We start from the raw sequence: 8889 nt of genomic DNA on the forward strand, positions 1-8889 counted from the left end.
TCCAAAAAAAAAAATGCTGTGTTTGTTCGTCATTACTGGGCATATCTTTTGTTGACAAAGAAAATTTATTAATATCACGAAGATAACCATTGCACCCTGCCATGTACAACAACAAAATGTCCTAAAGACATTACGGATACACACAATCCTACCATACAAAGTAAAAAAACACAAAAAGGAAAACAGAACATCCCGCTACGGTGATTAAAACCTTGTAGCTGCAACATAAATTACCGTCAAGACATCACCTGGAGTCTGTGCTCGCAAAACAATGTTTTTAGTAAGATTATTGCCAGATACAACCAATTAAGCATAAAACCTTGCATTTTTATCTTGTAGCAAGTCCATCCTCTTAAAACAATATCTTTAACAAGAATATTAATTACTGGGCATATCTAGAATGAACACACCTCATACGACTGTTATATGATCTCTGGTGAAATCGGCTGAATGATTACAAAATAATTAAGCTCCATTCGTTGGAAAGTTTTTGATTGCTTACAGACATGGGGACTGATATAAAAGCTCCCCCTACTCTTCTCGGCATTGTTTTGAGCCCTGCGATTAAGTCAAAAGTTGGTCAGGAAAAGTTAACAAGATCCAAGTTAGTAGTTAAGTTAGATTAGAACCCTGGAACAATCATGGGGCGTTGATGTAAACCCCAAGGCAACATCTAGGTGTATGCGTATGGCCAATCCAAAAAGCTCAAGGATCACATGGCATGCCAGGATAAGCCGAGGGGGTCGGTTAATCATTGTTAGCCTTTTATCCATGGGAAACCACATTATCAGACATCAGATACCCCTATCAAGATTTGGGAAAGGACTCGTTGACAGCACAACCAACAAAAAGGCGATCCACCCCTGCCTTCTCTTTAGCAGTTCTTTACATTTTTCCTTTGCGAGCTTTTCCAATGGTGCCTAGTTAGCTGCATGCGTTGGAGGCTAGCGGCGAGCACATTAGCAGCACGCATGCGTTGGAGGAAGGAGGGAGCAAGATGCGACGTCTCATTGTCAAACCGCAGGGCGGTGTGTGTGTGTGCACTGTAACCTAAACCAAACACTTTGAGCGTATGCGTATCTTATCTTTTTAAAAACTTTGATGTGGACTTTCTCCATTGTCTCGATTGAGGTCGATTCACTATTTTTATTATCCCCATTTTGTTGTCGTTTGAAGGTTGAAGCTGTAAAGATGTTGTGTAGGAGCATGGCGACAAAAGGAAGTGGGCAACCCCAAGGAGGGCCTGCCTGTAATCCTGGCACAAAGAGACTGAACAAGGAACAAAAGATTAACAACTAAGCACAGATGCAGATTGTTCCCTCAAAAAAAAAAAAGCAGAGATGCAGATTGTTGACAGTCTGCATACCTAGAAGGATGTCTCTTTCTTTTGAAAGAACTAGAAGGATGTCTCTGTTCCATGGTGGCGTTTGTTTAACCCAAATGGCCACCGGCTACATCACCCACTACACTTGGGATGTGTGTTCCCAAATAAAACACCTAAAAAGACAATGAATAGAAACATATTTTTGCCTAGGCTCGGTTCTCGGGGACAAAACGGTACGAGAAAGGCGATTTTAGAACTAATCCTTGATTAAGTAGTATGACAAACGCATGTGAGCTATATATAGCTCTTACTCCTTTCTGTCTACTGATGGTTAGACTATATACGTTGGCCCGTTCCGTCTTCCATCATTGTTGTCTTCACAAATAATATAAATTGGCCTTGGCAATCAATTTAACTATTTGTTTAGCAATTTGGAGGCACTGGCACTCTGTCTCTAACTGCTGAACAGGAAGAATAAAAAAAATGATTGGCCGTATTGGGGAAGAAACCCAGCAGCGTTATGTATTGATAGCGGTAATTGTGTGCACAACACCGAGAATGCGAGTACGGAGACTCGAACTCGGACGGGCTGAGAGCTATCAGCAGCAAATGATTGGCCGTACTGGGGAAGAAACCTAACAGCGCTGGTTATTGATAGCGGTAATTACGTGCACAACATCGAGAATGCGAGTATGGACACCGGAACAGGAAGAATAAAAACAGTTGGCAAAAGTCCAAATTGCTAAACTTCATGCACATACAGAAACATAATGGCAGATTAAGAGACCACAAAGCGGCAAATAGAGAGAGGTCCAAATGTGCAGGACGTTTTGACAGAGAAAAAATTGCAGCAAACACTTCATCATCACAACAGAGTCTCAGCGATAATCCTTGCATGCGAGAGAAGGATAAGGGAGTGACCACCCACACGCAGCACAGTATCAGCAGCAGTGCCCACGGACGAAAGCTACGAGCACGAAGCCGGGCAGGAAGTTGCATGCATGAGACGAGCGCAGCTGCGCTCTACACGACCACGACACGAACAAAAGCATCCGGCCATCGAAGACGGTACCATGCCATGGACCATCCATGGCGGTGCAGCTTCTTTTCCGTGGAGCCTTTCGCCTGGTCCAGGAGAAATTCTCTCCTTTGCTACCGGCTCTCCGGCTCCACGCTGATTCAGACTCCAGGCTCGGATAGATGGTATAGGATGCTGCCGAAAGATAGATGCCAAGATAATGGATGTAGATGTCTCTGGTTGCAACATAGGCTTCTGTTGCTGGTACCATGCATGGGGGCCCTGAACTTTAATTTCCATTCACCTTGCCTTTGATGTTTGCGTGTGTCAAAAACGAAGTTTCAGTGCTTTTGAAAGAAACAGAGTGAAGATTTCCTTGCACCAGATCGAGTTGTTTCCATCGGAATAATTGGGCGCACTTGTATCATTCAACCACTGTATGTGTCATTTGATCAACAATATATATTGTTCCCATGGCCATGGGCCATAGGATTCTTCAGTTCCATCATCTATGCAGGCCAACAGCTCCTCATAAGACCAATAGTCCTCGCAATGGACGATAACCATGCCGTAACCTCAAATGGCAGACATGTACAGCCTTATTTAGAGGTGACAAGACAGAATACAAGTACAAGACTGTCGACTATGCAAAACATTGGGTGAAAACATGTTGAAAAAAAAAAAAAACCGTACAGGCAAGCGTCGTGCGTATGAATGCACATGATTTGCAATGGGACTTACATGGAAGTTTTACAAACTTGTCTAAGAAATAACACGGGTCACAGGATATTGGAATATGATCAATCTGAACCTCCAAGTATCAAAGGGTACAGAATGTAAATCACCGTTACGTGTGGCACAGAAGAAATTTTCAGGTGTTTCAGATAGTTATAGCGAAACTAACAATGTACATCTGCAATAATAGGCATGGACAACTGCATCCAAGCAATGCCGTATGATTGGATGTCGAAACAAGGGGTCCGGTCAGGCTTACCAAGCTCCTCAATCCTGAGGTCTGATCCTGATGTACCAAATACCAAGACATCGCCTCTATGGAGCGTCTGAAGTTATAGCTGCAGCACGCCACCAAAAGCTAACGGAGAAACTAATAGAAAGAGATCTGACGTAATGCCACCATTTTGGTGGAATGTACAGCAGGTCACCCTCCTCCAATATGCAGTCCATGAAGTCAAGGTTTTGTACCCTTGGGAACTCCTTTGCATCTATGTTGTCAAGATCCACCTGCAGAGGCATCCATTAGCACAATATAACAACATAAATTGTCTTTATATCCGCACTAGTGCATTATACCAAAACCAACAAAACTGTAGCAACATGTCATGTACTTATGTGGATACTGGAAAATATGGAAGAATACGGAGAAGGATAATATAACACTATATTGATGTATCTACAGGATAAAACTGAGAAAGAAACCAAAAAAAAGGAAAAAGAAAAAGAGCTACAGACTGGTGATCTATCATAGTTTACTAATTCAGCCCCAAAAATGAAGCACCAGTTTGCAATCTTGTGCTTAAGAATAATGGACAAGAGAGTAGTAGTAATAATGCACATATGGAAATTCAGTATTGCAATCTTCAGCTGCCAAAACTATATGTACCGCTGTGAAGATCTGCAAGGCTATTCTTCCTTTCCAACGAGTAACTTGTCGGAACAGATTGACTGTACCTGACTAGTATTGCTTAACATAGTTTCTGTGTGTGGGTACAAGTCCTCAGATACGGAACCAGGATAGAGTCTAATATACTTCCTGCCCAAGACCTGGTATGGAGAAATTATTATAAACTGATAACAGCTGATAACATATAGGAAATATAGCAGACATCATCTAGAAATATACTAGTACAGCATTTACAGTTGAAACAAATGAAGGGACAAAACTAATTGAAGTTCAACATGGAGGCAGAATAATTTCGAACACTAAAACACTCAAAAGGTCATATGTGGTCTTTACTGCAAGTTTGAAGTCTGTATCACCAAAGTGCTGAAACAACCTGGCAGACGCAGCATTTTAGGTGATTCTGAATTCTCTGTTTGCTATTTATCTCTATGCAATATCCACTGATTTGAGTTGCTCAACATATTTTATTTTATTTTTAACAACAACAACAACAAAACTTTTTGTCCCAAGCAAGTTGGGGTAGGCTAGATATGAAACCCAACCATGGTTTTAAATAGTGGGTTATAGGCTATAGCCGTGGCCTGCGAAAAAACTATAGCCGGGCTATAGCCACCTTTTAGAGAGCTAATTCCCTTAGCCGCACCTTTTTGAAAGGTTATAGCTGGCTATTTTAAACTACGAACCCAACAGAAAGACATCTTTTAAGAAATTTATTTGCTGTGAATTTAAGCATTGAAGCCAAATGTGCAGGGTTACTTGCATAAAAATCAAGAACTGAAGAAAACATAGTTAAATTAGTAATATCTACAAGATAATACAGATAATATGTTATCAAGAAAATAGCTACTTGCAAAATGTCAGTTCAACTTTTCAAGTACAGGAACATCAACCTTTTGTTATTAAATCTCAAAACCAACAAACAGAGGTAAAAAAAAGTATATTCCCATTATACCTGAGCTAAAATGTTGTGATGTGGGTCGTAGTGCAATGGTGTCACTGTCCCATGTGGACCAAACCATGCATTCAGTGACTGGAGTTCCCCTCCACCAGCATAGCAGTAATCAGGAACCATTATGTCTTCATGAAGCTCTTTTATCTGCCAATTGTCAATAGCTAAAGTCTGACAGCTGAACTAAGACGTTTTCTTTTCCATACAAAATAAATTTACTAAGGAATCAACAATGCCAGCTTCCACCTGCTCAAATAATGGATGCTGAGCTAGATATGTCACATTTGAAGGGCAGACTGTTGACCACATCCTCTCAAGGAACTGGGAAAACGTGATTAGCTCCTGCTTCCACTCACTACAAACATAGCTCTTCCCAACCTGACACGGAGTCAATTATATCAGTGTACCAAAACAACTAGGAAAATAATATAAGGGGAAATATTCCTTCTAAAATCTCAATTAAGCATTTGTCCAAAATTACTGGGAGATTAATACAAGAGTATATTATTTCTATAACCTCGACTAAGCAGGGGTTTTAAATTACTAGAAGCTATTGTGAATTAAACTGGTCAAATGGATTGCAGATAAATACCTAGCAACTGCTATCTAACATTCTTAGATATTGTCTTAATTGGACAAGATTTCAACTATGATAATATGCCCGCAACATCAGGGAAAGTGGTTCTTTGTAATTCTTATAAATATCTGCATGGTTAAAGGAAGACGATACATGGAAAACCAAAGAAAACTGAAGCTAGCTATACATGTCCAAAAGGCATGTAATCACATTCGCCAAATTTTCACGAACAAGTCCACATGCTTATAGTATTTAAAAAAATACATGCTAAGTAATTATCACGCACAAGCTAAGTGAATAGTATCAAAGATGCAACGAATAAATGTGACAAACAACAGAGCAGTTCAAAAGAAGTTTCATTTACATACAGTTCTGACGGCCAATGCAAAAGATATGTGTTTCAACTTGCAAACCGAAAGAATAACTGGATCAAATTTTCAAAACATTGGGCTTATCGTGTAAGCAAGTCAGGTAGTGTAGTGTAAAGGGACGTGTAATACAGGTGTGCTGAAGATCAAACTTCAATCTCCCATACCGTTTTTACAAACAATTTTATTGAGCATCAAGTTTAATGCCCTTTTTGTTTCATACCAGCAGAAAAGGGATCAGTAGTTAGCTTCACAATATATCTCTATGGCATACTAAGGCCCCTGAGAACTAATAACAGGAACGAAAAAGAAATCAGGCATCATAAATAATCAAAGTAGAAACAGCTTGTTTTGCATTTCGACATCTACTGTGAGGAGAAGCATTTACTTCAACAGGAACAGTCCGATCCCCAGCAATCTTCTTTAGGTACTGAATGTCCTTCCATTTAGTCATCGCAGGCCAATGATCGATGCAGCCACTGATTATAACAGGGGTATCACGTAAAAAGTAATCACATATAAACTCCTCCAAAGATATGCAAGACCGTCTTGTGATTTCTTTACAGGATAAAGACTTTGTCGGAAGAATTTTGAGGGCCTGAGGAAATAACAATATTATCAGCATCAATAGAGTAATACACCAAAAAAAGAATCCTAAATGCCTCATCCACAAATAAAAATTCAGAAAACAAGGTAGCAACGAGGTGACAAGAAAAAAAAATCCTGTAATCATTGCAGACAATCAACACCCATTTTTGGGGTCAAATATCCAGACATCATTCAGTGTATCAATGCCTTACCAATCGAAATGGGAACACCACTTTCTTGTCAAAATGGGAATATCATTTCACATGCATAATTTACTTACCATGGTGCATCTAATCTACCAATATGAGATTTTCTACATAGTCTAATCTAGTCATCTGCATTAGAAACTACAGTCTTACTAAACATGGAAGAATATTCATCCTTCAACAAGCCCCTGCAAATTAAGCTCGCTTAGTGGAGGTACTGACGGAGTAAGCACGAGCCCACACACGCACGAAATCTTACGAAGGCAGTAGCGGTCTCACATCGGCGATGTCACGGTTCCTCTGGAGCCCTTCCCTCCACCTCTTGGCTTCTTCAACGGCGGCCTCGGAGCCGTCGCCGTCGCTCGATTCGGCGACGATGCAGGCGAGGGCGGCCTCGAGGTCGGCGCGGAGGAGGTTCCCCCCCATGATGAGCCCCATGTCGAGGGCCCGGAGCGCGGCGGCGCGGTCGCCGCCGGCCCGGCGGAGGCGCGCGACGTGGAGGCAGGCGAGCGCGTAGGCGTCCCTCCAGGCGGCGCCGACCTCGCTCCAGGGCCCCGAGTGGAGCTGCTCCCACGCCATCTCCCGCGCCGCCTCCGCCGAGCGGAGGTCCCCCGCCGCGGCCTTCTCCGCCGAGGCCGCGAACGCGAAGCCGCCCTCCTCGGTGATCTCGCGCAGCAGCGCCGCCCGCCGATCCGCCTCCGAATCATCGCCGCCGCAGGCCATCGCCGTCGCCGGAGTAGCGGCGGTGCGCTTTGTGACGTGTCGCCGGGGACCCCCGGAGGGAAAAAGTGCAAAAAAGCGAAGGAGATATTTCTCTGGCTGCTGAGTGGTCGCTGAGGATACGCGTTTGTTGATCGGATATTTTGCTTGCTAGCAGTAGCAGCAAAATCTTCCGTATTTGGACCTCTGCAAGCTCGGCTTTCCGATTTAGGACGCGTTATGGGCCTGGCCCAGGTTCGGCGCCGCATACCGATGTTGGTCGGAAAATCCTATATGCCGACCAGGTCGGTGGCTACCGCGCGCCGCACACCCCCGCGCGCGGTATGGGCCGGCCTCGTCGGTCCAGTTCGTTTTATTTGTTGTTTTCTGTTCTGTTTTTTTATCTTTTCTGTTTTTTTCCTTCACTGTTTCTTTTTCTTTTCTGTTTTTTTTCGTTCTTAAGATTTAAATTTTTAAATTTAAATATATTTTAAATGTAAAAAATTTCTATCTCAAATATTCGAAAAAAATTCAAATTCGAAAATTTGTTCAATTATAAAAATTGCTCAAATGCGAAAATTGTTCAAGTATAAAAATTTTCAAATTCGAAAATTGTTCAAGTAAAAATTGTTCAAATACAAAAAATTGTTTAAATATGATATTTTCAAATTCGAAATTGTTCAAACATAAAAAAATTTCAAATTCGAAAAGTGTTTAAATTTAAAAATTTGTTCGAATTTTAAAAATGTTCTTCGGAAATTGTTCATATATAAAAAATAATAAATTTTAAAAATTTGTTCCAATTTAATATTTTTCCAATTCAAAATTTGTTCTAATTTGAAAATTATTCCTATTTAAAAATTGTATAAATCTAAACAAATAAAAAAGCTGTTCAAACCACGACCGTGGGCCAGGCCCAACAACAGCCGGGGGGTGTGCGGCTCGTCCCTCCCGACCGAGCAGGTCGGTGTAAAGCACCCCCCCCTCTTCGAGGAGTGCTGTACACCGACCTAGTCAGCGTGTACGAGGTCAGTTGGTTGGGCCGCGGCCCATTAGTAGCAGGTACGTTTTTTTAATTTTTTGTTGTTTCTTTTCTGTTAATATTTTCTTTTTCAATATCTAACTTTTAAAAAATATATTTCGGAGAACAAAATTTCAAAATCTGTTCAGATTCAAATTTTTCAAAATTTTTAAAATGTTCAGATTCTGATTTAATTTTTTTCGAAATTTGAACATTTTCGGATATGGATATAATTTAAATTTGAACATTTTTTAAAATTTGTAAAATTTATTTTTTTCCAAAAATTAACATTCTTAGTTATGAACATTTTTTGAATTTGAACATTTTTCCAAATTTGAATATTTTATTATATTTGAACGGATTTCGAATTTTAACGCTTTTATAATATGAACATTTTTTGTATTTGAACATTTTTCAAATTTTAACGGATTTCAAATTTAAACATTTTTTTATTTGAACGGTTTTCAAATTTGAACATTTTTAAAATTTTGGACAAT

The 8889-nt window shown here is 40.6% G+C and overlaps 1 protein-coding gene across 1 annotated transcript; it reads right to left on the reverse strand.

Moving 5' to 3' along the window:
- Positions 1 to 3064: 3064 nt before the first annotated feature.
- Positions 3065 to 7410, reverse strand: LOC124654394 (lysine-specific demethylase JMJ30-like). The gene is made up of 6 exons (XM_047193400.1): positions 6952 to 7410; positions 6267 to 6476; positions 5180 to 5311; positions 4937 to 5080; positions 4032 to 4124; positions 3065 to 3584 (listed from the first exon to the last, which is right to left on the reverse strand). The coding sequence occupies exons 1-6, from the start codon at positions 7393 to 7395 to the stop codon at positions 3393 to 3395; spliced, it is 1215 nt and encodes a 404-aa protein (XP_047049356.1). The 5' UTR covers positions 7396 to 7410; the 3' UTR covers positions 3065 to 3392.
- Positions 7411 to 8889: the final 1479 nt, after the last annotated feature.

Source organism: Lolium rigidum, chromosome 5 (genome assembly GCF_022539505.1).
Source record: "Lolium rigidum isolate FL_2022 chromosome 5, APGP_CSIRO_Lrig_0.1, whole genome shotgun sequence".
In the NCBI taxonomy this organism is placed as follows: domain Eukaryota; kingdom Viridiplantae; phylum Streptophyta; class Magnoliopsida; order Poales; family Poaceae; genus Lolium; species Lolium rigidum.

What these genes read in the sequence shown, in the direction of transcription:
- LOC124654394 (XM_047193400.1), bottom strand. Translation starts at nt 7,395, where the DNA reads ATGGCCTGCGGCGGCGATGATTCGGAGGCGGATCGGCGGGCGGCGCTG. An exon ending in ATCGGACTGTTCCTGTTGAA is followed by an intron (nt 5,312 to 6,266) that starts GTAAATGCTTCT and finishes ACTCCGTGTCAG; the next exon opens with GTTGGGAAGAGCTATGTTTG. An exon ending in AGCATCCATTATTTGAGCAG is followed by an intron (nt 5,081 to 5,179) that starts GTGGAAGCTGGC and finishes GACAATTGGCAG; the next exon opens with ATAAAAGAGCTTCATGAAGA.